General features: G+C 42.0%; 3 protein-coding genes across 7 annotated transcripts in view; 1 reads left to right on the forward strand and 2 right to left on the reverse strand.

Moving 5' to 3' along the window:
• The window catches only part of LOC109965736 (basic immunoglobulin-like variable motif-containing protein), a 7,797-nt gene extending 5,754 nt beyond the window's left edge, over positions 1-2,043 (reverse strand). For 2 of the 4 annotated variants that reach the window (XR_002275685.1, XM_020610023.1), the window contains exons 1-3: positions 1,963-2,043; positions 930-1,476; positions 599-728 (exon numbers count right to left, since the gene is read on the reverse strand). Coding sequence is in view for 3 of the 4 variants with exons in the window: in XM_020610023.1 (XP_020465679.1) it covers positions 599-728; positions 930-1,416 (617 nt within the window). In the remaining variant the exon portion in view is untranslated. Of the gene's footprint in view, positions 1-598; positions 729-929; positions 1,477-1,757; positions 1,821-1,962 lie in introns of all 4 variants that reach the window. The other 2 variants (XM_020610024.1, XM_020610025.1) reach the window with 2 other exon arrangements.
• A 183-nt stretch (positions 2,044-2,226) lies between these two features.
• Positions 2,227-6,066, forward strand: LOC109965741 (inosine-uridine preferring nucleoside hydrolase). 2 transcript variants are annotated; one of them, XM_020610030.1, is made up of 6 exons: positions 2,227-2,309; positions 3,725-3,913; positions 4,358-4,540; positions 4,607-4,718; positions 4,793-4,929; positions 5,006-6,066. In XM_020610030.1, the coding sequence occupies exons 2-6, from the start codon at positions 3,731-3,733 to the stop codon at positions 5,369-5,371; spliced, it is 981 nt and encodes a 326-aa protein (XP_020465686.1). In that variant the 5' UTR covers positions 2,227-2,309; positions 3,725-3,730; the 3' UTR covers positions 5,372-6,066. The 2 variants fall into 2 exon arrangements, with proteins under 2 accessions (XP_020465686.1, XP_020465687.1); XM_020610031.1 differs by lacking the exon at positions 2,227-2,309 and adding an exon at positions 2,327-2,483.
• Positions 6,067-7,306: 1,240 nt separating this feature from the next.
• The window catches only part of tmem131 (transmembrane protein 131), a 35,914-nt gene continuing 26,738 nt past the window's right edge, over positions 7,307-16,482 (reverse strand). Inside the window, exons 29-41 of the mRNA XM_020609982.1 lie at positions 15,960-16,145; positions 15,667-15,822; positions 11,996-12,432; positions 11,723-11,892; positions 11,497-11,627; positions 11,308-11,423; positions 11,081-11,233; positions 10,836-10,986; positions 9,663-9,778; positions 9,497-9,578; positions 9,302-9,405; positions 9,035-9,186; positions 7,307-8,057 (exon numbers count right to left, since the gene is read on the reverse strand). Coding sequence (XP_020465638.1) covers positions 7,791-8,057; positions 9,035-9,186; positions 9,302-9,405; positions 9,497-9,578; positions 9,663-9,778; positions 10,836-10,986; positions 11,081-11,233; positions 11,308-11,423; positions 11,497-11,627; positions 11,723-11,892; positions 11,996-12,432; positions 15,667-15,822; positions 15,960-16,145 — 2,221 coding nt within the window. The 3' untranslated portion in view covers positions 7,307-7,790. The remainder of the gene's footprint in view (positions 8,058-9,034; positions 9,187-9,301; positions 9,406-9,496; positions 9,579-9,662; positions 9,779-10,835; positions 10,987-11,080; positions 11,234-11,307; positions 11,424-11,496; positions 11,628-11,722; positions 11,893-11,995; positions 12,433-15,666; positions 15,823-15,959; positions 16,146-16,482) is intronic.

Raw genomic sequence — 16,482 nt, forward strand, 5'->3', positions numbered from 1 at the left:
ATCCTGTTTCCTAGCGACGACATAAACTATGGATGCCTGGTCGTAACAACTGTGTGAAAGGCAGCCTCCAGTTCAACACTAACAAGTAAACTGGTCAGCCCAGTACAATGCTCTGGTTACTGTTTATGTCACACAAAGCACTAACATTACACAAAGTTTGAATTACTCCATTTACTCCGGCTGTGACCAGAAGGTTGGCGGTTTGATTCCCGTTCTCCCCAGTCCTCATGTCAAAGTGTCCTTGGGCAAGACAATGAACCCCAAGTTGCCCCCTGATGGCCAGAGCAGAGCCCTGCAGGCACAGGGCTGCCATCGGTGTGTGTGTGTGTGTGTGTGTGTGTCTAACAAGAGAAGCTGGAATAACACAAGTGCTGTAGGCAGCAAAGCATGGAGGCTCCACGTCCTGTCCCATTTTCACTTGATTTATCCGTTAGTGCGTAAAATTTTAGTTTATGCACCATTAAGTTTTCCTGAACCTACTGTAAACGCGACACAGTGACTACTTGGCCTCTTCATTTTTCCATAAATTACTATAGCCTGAGGTAACACTTACTTCACTGTTTCTTGAAAACCAGTGAGGTACTAAATCTACCATTACCATCTCCTGAGGTCAAGCACTTTTCTCTGTTTGATCTCCTCCAGTGACGTACGAGGAGGGACGTCTTGCAGATTTCGGCTGGGTCGGTCTGATGACTTCATCTTCTTGGTGCTGCATTTCTTCATGTTGCCTGAAAAACAGTGTTAGTCAGTGTGGGGACTTAAATTGTTGAAGCATTAAAGAACATGTAAATGATAAAAGCCTTTCATGGTATTTAAAACAGGAATGGTAACTGGGTGATAGCAAACTGACTGCACACCAGGAACAGCCAGTTACCTTTTCTACAGTTGTATAAATTAATATCACACACTTCAAGAATACTTGTTCTTACTTGTTCTTATTTTTCTGCTGGGCACAGCATTGAAGTCTGCTTTGTCAATCTCCCAGGCCAAAATAGGCTTAGGGTTGATGGAGGACACTTCCTCCATGTCAGAGTCGCCGTCTGATCCCACGCGAGCACCTCCAGCTTGACCAGTGGTGAAGTCTGCAGAGGGTTTAGGTTTCGCAAGCAGATGTCCTTCATCTTGCTTGTTCTGGACCACATCCCTGGCTGTGTTTGGGGGACAGTACACAGAAGCAGCCTGGTTGAGAAGAGCATAATCAGAGCAGACGGTGTAGAACGTCTCTCGGGAGTGTGTGACTGGGCAGGTCCATGGCAGGTGGAGCTCGGCACTTGAAGCCCGCCTTGCTCTTGCAGCATCTCGGGTGAAGGAGCTGATCAGACTGTGTCCCTCCTGCCCATCAGTGGGCCTTCGCAGCCCTGAGGCGTCTGCTGGGCCGGCCAGGTTTGCTCCTGAACTTTCCGATGTATTAGGCATTCAACACTTGTATGGATGGATGACAGAACTGGCTGAGGCTGATTGTGATGCTGATCTCTTCTGGGAATGAAAGGACAGGCATTTTAGAAACTGTGCAAAGATATAAAAGGAAAATGGGGGTGCAAGTGACAGAGGCCCAAACCTGTGGACCCAGGGAACAGCTGATCACATATCAGTCTTTGTACAACGGTGTTCAAAATCACAACCTTAAATGTCATTGCTGTAAATTAGCGCGACATAACACAGCAACATACAACATTAGTTTTAGCCTATAATAAGTCATCTGTTTTGTAAACAGCCTGCTGTGGCTCCTACTCTGGGGTTATTAATCATTAACTTACATTTCACCAAAGAATCTGCTGTTGTCGAGACCAGAACACAGCTACATCTGTGCTGTAACGTTACTGTAGTTAGCAGATGAAAACACGCCCAGTAGTTACATTCATTTTTTTCATCATTCATTGTGCAATCATTTAAGACCAATGGGATTGTGAAACGGCAAAACGTCAAACTAATCGCACATAACTAGACCTAGTTACACATTACCTGGGGAAACCTTGAAATTTTACGATACAAATTCCAAAGCGTCGTCTTCCTTGCTCGAATCCTCTTCCTGTGCAGGTTCAGAAAAACATCAGAAAAAAAAATAGTTAAAGCTGGACAATAATATATATGTATATATATAAACCCCACTTATGTCAGTGATGATGTCAAATACAAAAATAATTTTGCTTATTCGAGTCCGTATTTTATTGCAATACACACAATTTACTTTAAATATGCATGTCACTTTCTCAGTGCCTACATATCCGTGTTAGCAGACCTTGAACTGATCCCGCAGTTCAAACCAATCACAGAAGGATCATTAGCTCCTGAAACTTTATAGGTGGAAGGTAAGTTTGTTCGCTGTTTAGTGACTAGTGTACGATAATCCTGTAAAAGCTACAACGATAGCAACATCTTCGAGCATCTGTAAAATAAATAAAAATACTAAAATATGGACGTAGGCCTTCCTACAGTAACGTTTAACCAAAGAGTGTTCGAGTAACACATCACTAAGATTCGCGGTGAGAGGCACATGACAGGCTCATGCACTTAATCTGTGGTCATTCATCATTAATAATGGAAAGTGTGCATTTTTCTGAGTGTTTATGAACTTGCAACTTGAAACAAACGAAAAACCAGCTAATAGAAAGGAAAAGGCCCATTATACAATACCTATATTATATCCTATATTCTCAAGAATATTTCAGATTAAATATATTGTGTGTACTAATCAGTGGAAGCATGGATGAATTACTGAATGGGCCCACTACGCACTGCCCAAGGGACCAGAGGCTCTTCAAATTCAAAGAGATGCAAAATAGCAAGGAAGAGGTGCAAAACAACAACAAAGAGACAACTGTGACCAAAAAGCGACATGAAATGACCACAGGGATGTGTCAAACATATGACCACAAAGAGGCACTAAACGGCCTCAGAGAGAAGCAAAAGGTCCGCTAAGACACACAAGGTACTATGGATTAATTACTAAACGGGCCTACTGGTCACAGACCCAAGGCCCCTGGACCAGAGTGTCTGTATAAAGTGACTGGTAACATTTCTTTTTGGAAAGTCAATCAACGAGATAAACACAAAATGAGTAAAACAGATGCAAAACAAAGCCACAAAGAGATGCAAAATGAGCATAAGGACTGCACTAAAGAATCTGCACTTGTAAGCTGTTGGCTCGTGACATGGCCAAATCAATCAAAGAAATGAAATGTATTTAAAAATAATCAGACTTCATAACTGGCAAAAACAAAAAAAAGCAGTTAAACTCTGAAGCCAAAAAAAAAAAACAACTTGCAAAAGGTAAATAAAACAGGCCAATAGCCACCAGCTCAGCAGACTCCACCCTACAACAAATGCCTCCAGAGCCAGAGTCAGTGAACTTAACCGTTAAATGGCTGTTTCACTCTGGGCTGAAAGCTACTGGAGCCAACCTCCAGTAGGATCGTCTGCTGCAAGAAGCTCAATGTCAGCGAGTATCCTGAGCACCAGAGACAGCAGCCACTGAGGCTGAATGTGTTTTGGTGGCTCACTGAGCAGAAATATTCCTTTATTATAAAGGGAAAATATACAACCTATACAGTTGTCCTGCTTGAAAAGGACAGCTGAAAACCCACAGGAACACGGTCCCTACAGAAACACGTAGTATTTTCTTATCTTTAAATGTGGCTGGAGCAGACTTGTCTCTTAACCAGTCAGCCTTTGAAAGATTTAATGGATTGCTCTGACAGTAATTTTGAGCATTTGAATTTTACAGGCGACCATGGCAAAGAAGCTGGTGATCATTGACACAGACTGCGGCATAGATGACGCTCAGGCTATAATGATGGCCTTGGCAGCACCTCACGTTCAGATCCTGGGCATTACCTGTGTGTTTGGAAACACAGGTGTTGAGAATGTGTGTCAGAATGTTTTGAGGGTCCTCTCTGTCTGTGAGCAGGGTGGGGTAAGTACACTAGCCTTATTTAAATGAATAGATAAACTATTTTAAGTGTAAAAGTCCTAAGTTGGTATTACACTGTTGTACACTGTTGTTTTACCATTTAATAGTGTCGGAGTGGATTGACTTTCCAACAGGTTTTCCTGCCTAAATAATTATTCCACAGAATCCTTTATGAGTGTTTCTTCCAATCAGCACGATGAACTTTTTGGGAAAAAGACCACCTCATGTTCTGGTCCATGAAAGCCAGAGATTTCTGGTGGAGAACTGAGAGGTCTTGCTCAAAGCCAGTTTCTCCCTCATCCCTCTCAAGATCTAACCAGTCCCAGTCATATTTTCAGCCTGGGGATAAATGTACTGGCACAATCAGCCTCTAAGGGCTCATCTTGATTAAGGATGTCCAAACCCTGCCCTCATACCTAACTTGGCCACATGTGTTTTTATCTGCAGATTGCAGTGTTTCAAGGTTCTGGCGGTCCTCTGGTTGGAGTCAGAAGCCCATTTAGTGACCACTTCGGAACCGATGGACTTGGGGATGTGATTGAAGACAAAGATCTACAGTGGGAGAAGAAAGTCCAGAGAGAGCACGCAGTCAATGCAATGATTCGACTGGTGTCTGAAAACCAGAACCAGGTGAGAAGTCTCTGTCTGGAATGCATGGCTGCCCTGTGACACTGTATTTTAACGTGCTTCCCACAGGTCTCACTGGTGGCCCTTGGTCCGCTCACTAATCTGGCACTGGCTGTTAGACTGGATCCATGTTTTCCCAAAAACCTCAAAGATCTATACATTATGGGTGGCAACATGGAAGGTAACACCCCCACATGATTACAGTGACTGTTTCTGATACCTCTCAGCTTGTATAGCTTGCTTTTGTCTTTGCAGGAAAGGGGAATGTGACACTGTGTGCTGAGTTTAACTTTGCCATGGATCCAGAGTCTGCCTATATTGTTCTTGAAGAATTCCTTTGCCCTACATACCTTGCATCATGGGAATATGCATGCAGAAATGGACTGACATGGGTAAGATGTGTAGAACTACATCAACTCGCATAAAGTGCCCCAATTGAAACTGATTTAATTGATTTCATTTGTACAGGAATTCTTCAAAGAGTTGATCAATCAGGATGCACCTGCTGCGCGCTTTATGAAGATGCTGACATCTAAATGCCGGGCCTACTCTAAAGAGGCTATGGTAACTAAGAGAGACGTGTACTTTGGACCTTGCTTCGTCTCTTATGATGCCTATGCAGTGGCGGCCTGCATTGACAGCACCGTGGTGACAGAGGTCATTGAGTGTCCTGTTCATGTGGAGCTGCAGGGTTCGATCTCTCGCGGCATGTTGGCATTAGATCGTACACATGCGCTGCAGAAGAGCCACAGTGTGTTTGTTATGACTAAATGTGATGTTGCCAAGTTTGGTCAGCTACTACTGGAGTCCCTCAGACAACCTTGTAATAAGTAATACACATACTAAATAGCTCATACAGATGTGACAGATGTGTAGGATGGATCTGAATTAACAAGAGGAAATGCTTCCACACAGGGCTCACTGAATGAGCGCCTATAGGAAAATTTGAGGTGAATCCAATATTTTTTCTATCTGTAATTTGTCATCAAACTAAGTATGTAATGCAATGAAAAATGGGATGTTTTGCTGAAATTCACTATTTGAACTTGCTGACAAATAGAGGCTACAACAAACCTCTTGTACTAGTTTATCATCACACAAGGTTTTGTCTTATTTAGCCTTGGGTCTCCATTTAATCTTAAATCATCATAAGGCTGCCATCATCTAAATTCATTGTTACATTTTTACATAAACCTTTGTCATGACCAGCAGCTACAGCAGCAAATGTGGGACTTCCCATTATTGCAAAGTAGTAAGGGGGTGCAGACGGTTCATTCCCTGGGATATTGTTTCAGTTTCAATCACTGCAGAGATGTTAGGGGTGTAACAAAAATTTTGATTTTGTGTAGCATTGTTGCTAAAGACCAGTGTCATTATCTGTTAAACAGGACAATTATTTAGCTTTTTGTCATGAATAAAAGGATGGCTTTCTTTTGGGACATGAATTTTCATGCCACATTAAAATCAAATCAACACTGAAAAAGGTGTTGTATTACACAGTTGTCCAACAGAAGGCAGCACAGACTTGCTAAAACCAAATACAAAGCTTGGTCACAAGCTTCTCTGAGAGGGCAGGCCGTCCTGCCATAAACTCCGGTAGAGAGCCTGACACACCCCAGCAGGTCCCAAAGGTCAAGGCCAGTGTTGCACTGGAGGGTTTCTGTCAGGGCTGAGAATGACCAAGGTCCCTGAACACAGGGCGAAAAGGGGAATCAGGCCACCAGACTTGTGAGAGGGTGGGCTTAATTGGTCTCTGAGGTGGAGCATCTAAAACAAAGCTCTGGATGCTGATATAAGTTACAACACAAGGTTAACGATCCCTCAGGTTGAGCTCATGGATATGGAGAGCACTGACAATGAGCTGTTCCACAAAGCTAGAAAGTTGGAGGAAGCCGTAAACAAGGAAAAGGACTGGCAGAATGATGTGGACTTTTCAGAACAATCAGAGGGAGGAAAACTCCAGAAACTTGTTTCCACTGCCTCCAAGTTTGTGACATTACGTTCATGAACAATCCAGTCCTATTCAGTGGCTGGTTGGTAACAACTAAGGAATCCGACTCTTATCAGAGAGCTGTTCTTTTTCTCTTTGGGCCCAAATTCCACTGCCTGTGTTTTAAATCTACTTCACAAAGTGAGGGAGAGAAAGAGTGAATGAAGACAGGGAGCAGCGCTAGCAAAACCAAGCAGTGAATTATAGAAATGAAATGTTATTTTCTGATTGTTTCATGGGAGTTACGTTCTAAAGCACAAACAAACATGGCCACACCTCTGCACAACCCTGCAGGAAGGATTTTATGTGGCCACTTTGCCCTGCACCTTGTGTGTGCAGCTGAACTCTGCCCTAGGTCAAACAAATGGACACACAGACATGAAACTGGATGCACTTCAGCGCTAAGATTACACCACAAATATGTTAAAAATAAATAATTGGATCAATAATGAGCCCTTTCTTTGAACAGCTCCATGAAAGGAAAGGAGCCATAAGATCCAGCTCTGTTCAGAGCCACTATCCCCATCACTACTCCAGGTGGCTAAAAATATATATTACTGCAGGTTTAATTGATAGAAAAAAACTCCACATTGTGTTCTGCTGAAAACCTTTATTTAAATTTGCTGACAAATAGAGGTGATGTACAATACAAACCTCAATCCTGGGTATCCTTTGATTGCCTGACCAATTTATTCTCACAGGGCTTTGAGAGTTTTAGGGCAGAGCCTACTTTAAAATGAAGAACATGGACATTCATGAAGCTTTTTAGGCTGTTGTTGTTCTGAAGAAACACATTTCAAATTATGGAAGATGCCTGCTGCAAATTAAAAACCTAGTGCAAAGATTTGAATTCAAATAGATCCAAATCTAACCTTTCAATCCAACTTTTATAAGAAACCAATTAGAAGCAAAATTATTGTGAAAATAAGACACGTGGTTTAAAAAAAAACATGTCTCTTCCCACATTAATATTAAACTTCAGAGACTCTGTGCCATGTTCAAAGTTCTGGTACTGGCATACCATGCTATCAACATTTTTAATTTAGGGGCACCTGTTAAAACAAATCCAAATAAAAGTTAGCATTTCCTCCCCTGTGAATAAAAAGCTGCAGAGAACTAAAGTGCAGGCTGGTAGCCTATAGCGCGGGGCTACCAAACACCTCAGGTAACATTGCTTTCTGTTGGGATGTTCTAATTAAAAAACGATTTGATTTAGCGTACATCAAATCCATGATGTGCTTCTATTAAGTGCCCTCGTGTTGTTTAACTGCCGTTGTCAGAGGAGCTGGGCCATGGCTCAGAGCTCCGTCTGCTCAGGGTGGGGCGCCACATGTTCCATGGGTTGTAAGCCCGACTCATCTCGGTGGAAGCTGGCGCTGACGGGGCGGGACTGTTAACCAGATCAGTCAGAGTTGTTGAGCTGGTAGTTGCAGCAAAAGGGTGTAAGGCAGAATCTGCACTTGTAGACCAAATGGAGCTGCTGAAAGGTGTGGTTGTAGACCAGGGGATGTGGGTGCTTCCCAGGAGTGACTAAAAGAAAAAAAGAGAAGCACAATAGTATCACAAACAGGATGAGTATCAGAGAGCTTCCTCATTATGATACTATGTGTCAGTATTGGCGTCAATCTGGGTGTATTTCACAGGATCAGTATTAGATCCAATAGATCAAAATAGATCCAATCCAATCCTGGTCCTTATGTAGAGCTAGAGTCATGTATTTGAGCAGACTCGTGTTTTTGAGATGCAACTATCATGCAACTGATAAGTTGCAATATTAATCAATCCTGCTCTCTACACTTCCCATCTGCCAGCTTGCATATTACTCGATTAACGTATATAGCCGTGACCAGAAGCCTATTTTTTGGAAGTGCATGCATAAAACGCTCCACAGAATCCACCAAAACAATGAAAGCTCACTTATTCCAACCAGAACTCCTCCAAAACAGAGAAATACACCAAGCAGAAACAGTTAAAACACCTGATCTATTACCTGTTACATCAATCCTATTGAACATGGCAGTTCTTTTTAAACTGTAGGTTGAATATACTGAAACATGCAAGTGTTGCCAGTAATTTTCTCACTGTCTATTATTTGTCAGAGATTTGGACTGTAGTTTTCCTTTTTCCAAAGTGTGTCTGTAGGTTCGTTTGTTTTTGTTCACCAGCTGCTTCCTATGTGCGAGTGAATACACACCTGATATAGAGACGGGTGTGAGTCTCTCGCTATGTTCATGTGCTTTTGGTGTGGACACGGTAGGTTTTATGCTTTCGTCCAGTGGTGCTACCTTTTGTTAATACAGCGTTATTAAATATTGAAACAGGGTTATCTAGACTGGACCTGTTACAGAAACAGAGTGTTCGCATGCGGATACAACGTAGTAGTTAGTATCTGCCCTGTAATGAATCTGTAGTTCTGAGAGTGTGTTGTCCAGCTCCCAGCTATTCATATGGGCCAAAAAAACTGGATTGGAACATCCCTAACATTAACACAAAGTGCCGGATCTTACTGCTGTCGGGGCGGTGGATGAGCTGGAGCTGCTGGGCCAGGAGTGCAGAGAGTCGCTGCTTGGCATGTCCCAGATGGAGGAAGGTACAGAGGTGAACTCAGGCCAGCTTTGCTGAGGCTCAGATGACTTTGGTAGGTTCATGCCACTGAAAACTAAGAACACCACACACGCTTCAGTTTAAATGCAGCCACCTAACAACCACTGTTAGATCAGTTATTCAGCTTTCTTGTGTGTGTTCTTAGCCAGCCTGTCAACCACACAGCGTACCTCCTGTTAGGTTGAATGAGTTGTTGGGTCCAAAAGCAGAGAAGGAGTTGGCAGAATGATAGCTGGGACTACTAACTGTGTCAATGGGAGTCCACAATCCAGAGCTATAACAGAAAAAGATATAAACACACATACATATATGTATATATTTAGCTGAGATTGTAACTTGATGTTGTGCCAGGATTCTTCCATTACCTGTCTGAGCTGTCACTTTCCACTGATGTCATGTGTGCCAGGCCTTTTCCCTGGTTGTCAGTTTTACCTGGGCCAGAGCCACCTGACAAGAACATCAAACATGTAAACAAATCACAACAAGAACAACACATACACTTTGATCTAGTGTCTTATGTTAGATATTTACCTGGGCTTTTGTCATAACCGGCAGCTACAGCAGCAAAGGTAGGGTTCCCGTTTTTACCTGGGAGTGGACTGGCTGTAGGTAATTTATTTCCTGGGGCTTTTTTCTGGTTTCCTTCACTGCAAAAATGTCAGAAAAACATCTGGATTAGTGTTGGGTGCATTTAGAAGTGCTCTAACTGGAAGAAAATCCCGATAAATCCAGATATACAATATAAATCATAAATTAAATAAGACTTAAATCTACAAATAATAAAAACTCAAAATCAGCACTTGGGGGGAAAACCTGACTTATTCATTTAGCTGGAACAATTCTGGGAAACAGTTCTGATCAAACGGGTAGTTTAGGTCTAGGACAGTGGAAAGAATACTGATAGATTTAAAAAGGACTTTGGAGTTGCGACTAGGGAAGTCACGATTCAGTTTTTCAGCCCTGATATTGATTTGATTTTTTTTCATATCAAGTATGTGCCAATACCGATTCTGAGCTCATACTTATATTTGCCCGCAGTAGATGTTCATTAAATAGTTAAAATACTGAAATTGAAATAAATCTGGCACACTGTATTTTTCAGGAGCTTCTTGATCCAAATACTGGATCAGGTCCTGGTTCCAAAATATTAAGTTTATGAGCTTAAATTATTCATATAAATAAAAGACAACTGGGAGCTGGACAACACACTCAGAACTACAGGGCAGATACCAACTACTACTTTGCATCATTGTTTTGGTGGATTCTGTGGAGGGTTTTATGCACACAGCTCTGAGAAAAAACAGACTTGAAGCTAAAAACAGGCTTCAGGTCATGGCCATGTGCTTAAAATGCTAGTGATATGCCAGTGGACATGTGGGCAGTGTAGACAGCTGGACTGATTAATACAGCAGCTTATTTCGTTTCAAAAATGTGACCGAGTTCACTCAAATACAGCACTGTAGTTCTAAATAAGGATCGGAATTTGATTGGCTTCATTCTGGACAATACTGATCCTGTGAAATATGCCCAAATCAGCACATATTTGCTGATTTGCTTTTTATCAGGTTGGGACAGCTCTAGTTGCGGCTATTTCTGGCAATGATGCTGGAGAAACAGGAGGATCTGGCATCAATGACAGTATTTTCCTAAGTGGACATCAGTTTAAAAAAAAAAAAACTTTATTTAAAGTTAAGTTGTGGATACCCGTTACTGTTGACCACGCTGCTGTAGGTGCCTCGGGACAGTAAGCTTGGGGAGGTGGGTGGAGGGGAGCAGGTCCCGGCTGTGACGGACCTCTTCAGGAAAGGGTCTGCGTTCATTGTCTGGAGGGAAATCTGCTGAAGACTATCTGCTTCTGCATGTGGAAAACAGTGATTGGTTAGCATTTGATAAGGTCAAGAGGAGGACAGGCACAGGACATAACAGGACTGTTTCAGGCCTCGACTTACGGATGCTGTTTTTGGAGAGCGGAACATCCCACTCTGGAGAGGCAAACTCCTTCTCACCCTCAGAGCTGCTGCTATGGCCGAGCTCTGGCACCGAACCACTGGACAACAGTTTGGCAAACAAAGAGGGGCGTCTGTCTTCCAGCTTCCCATTTACTGCCAAAACAAACATGTCACAAACATGTCTGGTGCTAAAACAACAATGACAGCATTTAAGCGAAGAAACTCACGTCTCTGCTTCTGCAGGGGCCTTGTCTTTGGGGTATTGTTGAGAGGGTGGAGAGCTTTGGATGTGAAGCTCTTGCGTTTGTTTTCCAGCGGCGTTACATATGGCAGCTCCAGCAGACTAAGAACAATAAAGATTTGTCAAAAAATATAATTTACATTTAAAAAAAAGCTTGTTAATTTAAAAAGCAAACCTGGAATTTTCTGACTGGGTCTCTTTCTTTGTGGCTTCTTGTTTCTTGGTTTTGGGTTTCATCGAGACATTGGAAGTCTCCTCTGTCATTTTCCCTGTGGTTACTGTCCTTCCCTTCTTTTTCACTGGTTCCTGGAAGAAATAATGGGAAATATATGTTAACATGCATATTTCTTTTTAGTGTCAATGGAAAGAGAGTTGATGTGAGCTGGATTATTTCTGTGTACCTCTTTGATGTTTGTCTCCAAGTCTGGATTGGACGTCTCTGTAGTAGTGGAGGAGCTGTCATCGTTGTCAGCCAAATTATCTTTAAGTTCGTCTCCCTGAGTCTTTACTGTTGGCTTTTTCTCTTTCTCTTCCTTTTTCCTCTGGGCTTTTGTTTTACCTCGGGCCTTCCCTTTAGATTCCAAAAGAGCAATCAACAATATTATGGACTTTCAAAACCTCTAACCGATTACAGAGACCCTCTACTCTCTTCTGGTAAAAACAAATGCGGGTACCTTTGTTTTGTATGGATTGAGAGCTCGGCTCCTGCAGTGCCTCAGTGCTGAGCAACTCTGGACGGTCCAGATCATTGTCCATGGCTCCTAGTAGGTTGGCATATTCTGCATCCTCAGGGCAGAGGCCTCTGTGAGGCAATGACGCAGCTAAACCTTGACTCTGGAGGTCCAGCTGTTTGGGACTCCGAACCTTCCGGCTATTTAGCTGACAGGCAGGTGGCGGGCCCTCTTGGCCTGAGGTTGTACTTCCTTTGGTCAACTGAGTGGAATTAGCTTGCATAGATGGGCGGCTGAAGCTGATCCTGGATCTCTTATCTTGGCAGTCTGCGTCAGATAAGGTGCGACTGCTGCTCTGTCGACCTCCGACCCGAGCTGCTCCATTGCTGGATGCATACAATCCTCTGGAGTTCTGGGATGGGTCACTGTAATCGCTCAACCTGAATATTAACAGAGGAATCCACTAAATTATGCTGCATCTGCCCTCTGCACTTCCATTTTCTGCCACTCTAGCCAACATTCTTTGGATCCCTTCATTGTAGGGTTGCAGCAATATACCAGTTTTACAGCATACCATAGTATGAAAATTGAGGGTTATTATACCATGCACATTTGCTTATTACTGGTATTGAAGAAAAAAAACGCAATGCGTGCACCTTTCTTCCCCGACTGCCTGTCAGACACCACCACGGGTGCCACACACACACAGCTGTACAGGTGAAAGTATGTGTCCCGTTTATGACTTTAATCCCAAACAATAAATGTGCTATTGAAATAATTTTCCACACTGTCTGTTCACCGATCTCTGATTTACAGTACAAAAATACTCACACTGATCCTAATCTGACCCCAGAAATGCACACAAACATTTCCGGCTCACATAACTCTGGGTATGTGTGTGAGTGAGTGCACCTACAATATATGAATAGCCATTCTGATAATCATTTAGAGCATTGTGATGGAATGTCTCACTGCTGTCAGAAGTTTTACAAACCAGTCAGTCGATTAAGAAAATAATCAGCAGGTTAATCCCTAATGAAAATAATAAAAAAGATGTCAAATCCTGCTTTTACATCAGTGCATGAGTGATGGGCTGTTAATGTAATAATATAATATACTGTATAGCATAACATTTTTCTGCATGGATTAGCCTACTAATACTTTTAATACATCAAGTACATTTTTGTGTCAATACTTACTTTTACTTAGCATTTGTAACACATTTTTTTGTCATAGTTGGCTACATTTACAGTGTGATAGCAGTATTTTTACTTAAGGATGTGAATACTTGCTTTACTACTGGTGCTAAAATGCAGACTAACATGCTTTAATTATATAGTGCTATAGTTGTATGCTTTTTAAAAAAATCATTCTTATAATTGTGTTTATATTTCAGGGTCAATATAGCTCCGCAATCCAGCTCAATCAACTGGTACAGTCACTTGTATTAAAAAGGACCCTTTCTCATTCTTCTGAGGGTCACTGTAGTAACTGCAATACCATGAAACTGATATTTTCTGAGACGTTATCACACCGTGAAAATCTCATACTGTTGCAACCCTACTTCACTACTACAACATGTGGTATTGCTGTAAAGAAAACGGTTTACTTCTTTTTTGTGTGTTTCACAAAGCCATGAAGTTCGTGGAAGTGACCATCTGTTAAATTTTTTACCCAAATCTAAGTCTAAGTCTATTGTGACATGCAATTCAGAACTAGAGATATCAGTGACATCTCTTCGTGAAAATAACTACAGAAATGTCAACAAACCGTTGGCAGAATACCTGCAAATGCAGGACCACTGGTAGATAAATCATTTGTAGGGGCTGTTTGTATCTGGTTTCATTTGGTAATGAACTGCTGCAAATAACAAAACAAAACAAAAAAAGGCAACTGATTCGGTGTGACCACAAAGTTAGCACAAGACAGTTTAGCACTTTAGAGGACATTAAACATAACACAAATGAGGCTTGGAGCTTCTGACTAGTCTACAGCACGTCATCTAGAAAATCATTAGTTACGGCCCTGTAGCCAACAAAAACAAAACAAATCTTTTCATACTACTAAACTGCTATTACTGCTATTAGAATTGTCTCGGTGTAAACCAGAACAGGAATTAAGAATATGTCTGATAAGATGTTTTAAATGATATTCTAAAGTAATTTGCCTGTCGGACAACTCTTAGACTGCACATGCAAAGTTGTCTGAATAGCCAGTGATAAAGGCCAACTAGTGGTTGTGGTGCCAGCCATGGCCCAAACTGTGGGCAGTGGTTAGCCACAGACAATAGCAGCCGACTGTCAGATTCCTTCATAACCTAATCCATCAATTAGAAAGATGGAACATTAACTAAAAGTCTAAAATGACAACAACAGAACATAGACTGATTCAGAGGAAATTCTAATTGGCAAATAATCATGTACAACAAAATCCTGACTAGTTTGTTTTTAGTGCAAACTGATCTCTCTCGTTACAAAATTAATGTTGTATCTTTCTATATTTCAACGATCATATAGTGGCAAGAACAAGTTTTTGACCTGGCTTTCTGCATTTCATGGTCATAAAATGTGATCTGATCTTCATCCAAGTCACAAGTACCGGCAAAGACAACCCACTTAGGCCAAAACCATACAAACTAATTAATTATAATTGTTTTTTGTGTAGATCAGAGTTGCACAATGTTCAGGAGGAATTTTGGACCATTCTTCCTCACAGAGCTGCTCTAGCTCAGCCACATTCCCAGGATGTCTGGTGTGAATGGCTCTTTGAGCTCATTCCACAGCATCTCTGTCTGGTCGAAGTCTGGGCTCTGACTGGGTCACTCCAGAAGGTGGATATACTTTGTTTGAACTTGTTCTGTAATAGATTTACTTCAGTGTTTAGGGGGGGGTCCTACAGAGCTTCAGCTGGTGCACAGCCACCCTGACATTAAGCAAGAGCTTACTCTTGCACAGGGCAGAACCTTAGGAATTAATTTTTTCTTCCATGATGGCAGCAGTTCTGAAGGCCCAAAGGCAGCAAAGGAGCACCAAATCACAACACTGTCCTCTGTAATTGGTCTTTGGGATGATGTTATCGTATTGGTATGCAGTTCCCTTTTAACAGGACACATAGTGCTGCCTGTTTTTCTCACACAGCTTTTTCATACCTCACTGAGCATTCTGCATTGTGCCTTGCTCTGAGAATCATCTTAGCTGGGTGCCCACTGCAAGGGAGAACAGTCACAGTACTAAATCGTCTCTATTGAAAAACTGTTTTTTAAACTATGGACTGAATAAACCTCTGAAATTACTCTGCAACCCTTTCCAGTTTTATGCAAAACAACAAATATTTGTCCTAAATCTTCTGTCAAAACGTTTCAAGTTAAAGTAGCTCTAACCCACACTTCCAATCTGGATTCAAGGTTTGCTGACCCCCGACTCCACTTACCTTTTGTTAATGTCATTAACCAGGGGTTCACATACTTTTTCCAACTTACACAGTCAAAGTTTTAATGATAAATTCAACCAGAACACCACAATATTTTGTGTGCTATTGGTTACCTGATTGTGTCTGTTAATAATTGTAACACAGATGAAACTCTGACCACATTTTACGACCAGCTTCGTGTAATTCCTGTTCTCCCTGTATCGCTTGATCAGGATGTTACTCAGTCACTATTATGCTACACTTACTTTGAATCACTGTGAATTTGCACCATTTCCCTGAGATTAAATGGTCTCCCAGTCTCCAAGGAAGAGTTGGACTCCACAGACACACGTCTCTTAAAAGGCTCCCAGATGCTCTGAGCCTCCAGGTAGGCTGTGGCAATCACCAACAGAAACATGGAACTGAAGAGGCAAAACAAACAATGATAAACTGTGAGCTGGGATGAAGTACGTCTGACAAAACACAACAGAAATGTGTTCTTGTTCTGGTGTTTTTGACGTTGTCGTAATGCTACGCTGCAAGCCAGAGAAAAACTTGCCTCATTATGAGAGAGACAATGATGTAGAGCTTCAGCTCCCAGCTCGGTCTGGGCAGGGTCTCTGTACATGCAGCTAACATGTGGTAGGGCAAGGAGGCATTCAGGACAAACACAAACTCGGAGCCCCCACACGTCACCAATTTCAGCTCCCGGATCACTCGAGATGAAGTGAAGTCGGGTGTAAACCTGTAAGGAAAGGAGGAGAAGTGTATTCTCTACCATACAAGAACCTTAGTAAAATGACCTGATATCAACCTGTCTTAATTAAATAATTCATCAATTAATGTGACCACAAGACAGGAAGGAAGTGGTCTTCTAATGGATTAGAAGACAAAGGAATCCATGAGCTAATTGGACAGGTTGTGTGACCTGATGAGTAACAATGTTGAATGTCAGTTTCACATGACCTTTGTTTGTCTAACAAAAACAGTGTCTTTTTCTGGGTTGGTAAATGAAACTGCCTGAGGGGAGGTATGCAGTAAAGCAGAAAGGCACACCTCAACTTCGTTAATGTGGTTATTTT

The sequence above is a fragment of the Monopterus albus genome, unplaced genomic scaffold, assembly GCF_001952655.1.
Source record: "Monopterus albus unplaced genomic scaffold, M_albus_1.0 scaffold103.1, whole genome shotgun sequence".
Lineage (NCBI taxonomy): Eukaryota > Metazoa > Chordata > Actinopteri > Synbranchiformes > Synbranchidae > Monopterus > Monopterus albus.